This window comes from Plectropomus leopardus, unplaced genomic scaffold (genome assembly GCF_008729295.1).
Source record: "Plectropomus leopardus isolate mb unplaced genomic scaffold, YSFRI_Pleo_2.0 unplaced_scaffold1567, whole genome shotgun sequence".
NCBI lineage: Eukaryota > Metazoa > Chordata > Actinopteri > Perciformes > Serranidae > Plectropomus > Plectropomus leopardus.
The window spans coordinates 1,274-2,539 of NW_024616800.1; the positions used below are offsets into that span (position 1 = coordinate 1,274).

Here is a 1,266-nt window from a genome sequence, read left to right on the forward strand (position 1 = left end):
AAGAAAGAAAAGATAAGAAAGGAAGAAGGTAAGAAAGAAAGGAAGAAAAGAAGAAAAGATAAGAAAAAAGGAAGGGAAGAAAGAAAAAGATAAGCAATGAAGAAGGTAAGGAAGAAAGAAAGGAGGGAGGGAAGAAAAGAGATAAGAACTAAAGAATGGAAAAACAAAAGGAAGAAAGAAAGAATGAAAGAAAAGAAAGAAAGACAGAATGGGGGAGGGATAGAGAAAAGAGATAAAAAAGGAAATAAAGGAAGAATGGAATAATGGAAGGAAGAAAGAAGGAATGGAGGGAGGGAAATAAGAAAAAGGAAGAAAAAGAAAGGAGGGAGTGATGGAGGGAAAAGAGATAAAAAAGGAAAGAAAGAAAAAGAAAAAGAAAGAAACTAAGAAAGAGAGAAAAATGGAATAAGGGAGGAAAGAAAGAATGATAAAAAGAAAGAAAGAAAGAAAAGAAGGGAGAACTCTTTCCTAAAAACATTTGTCTCTGTTTAATTTGTAGATTCATTAAAGCATTTATATATTTGTTTGTTTGTTTGTTTGTTTGTTTGTTTATGATGTATCTAATGCGTGTTCGGTATTTGTTGATTTATTTCTGGCTGATTCGTGAGCGTCACTCACCGAGGTCAGCGGCGGTGTACTGGTCTCCTCTGAAGAGGACGAAGTCGTCCTGGTAGACGGGCTTTCGCAGGTTTCGCCGCTCACACACTCTGTGCAGCAGCTGCCTGGGAGTCAGCTGGTGTCGCCACTGGTTCACCCCCGACCTGACGGCCGAGAGACGGGGACAGAGAGCGTGAAGGCCAACCGTGCTCTTTTAATAAACGCATTTGTAATTATTCCTGTTTATTCATCACAATGAAAACCATGAGAAACAATGAGATGGGAAAATAATAATAATAATAAAAAATAAATAAAATTCCATTCTTTGGTCAAAGTAAAAAATAAATACAAAATATTTAAAACAATAGTTTTCAAAAATTCATCGTAGGAACACATGGATAAAAAATAAATAAAAAAAGAGAAAGTCCACTCACACACAGTACGACTGCGGCAGGCCGCACATGGCTTCGTATTTGGACAGGAAGCGGTTTTCCAGGTCGATCACCGTCTCTCCGATTTTTTCATCTTTGGTCAGCATGTCGTGGTCGTACAGCATCACCCGCAGGTCCTTCTCCAGAGGCAGCGAACAGGTGAGCTCAAACATCCTGCAGGGAAACAGGAAATGGATTATCATACGGATGGTATGATAAATGGTCTTTTTAATTCGAT

The 1,266-nt window shown here is 38.3% G+C and overlaps 1 protein-coding gene across 1 annotated transcript; it reads right to left on the reverse strand.

The window, feature by feature from the left end:
- Positions 1-618: 618 nt before the first annotated feature.
- LOC121964453 (dysferlin-like) lies at positions 619-1,202 on the reverse strand (the record flags this gene model as incomplete). The annotated part of the gene is made up of 2 exons (XM_042514660.1): positions 619-761; positions 1,032-1,202. Coding segments are annotated over 2 exons (314 nt in total), but the record flags the coding sequence as incomplete, so codon positions are not given.
- Between the last annotated feature and the right edge of the window lie 64 nt (positions 1,203-1,266).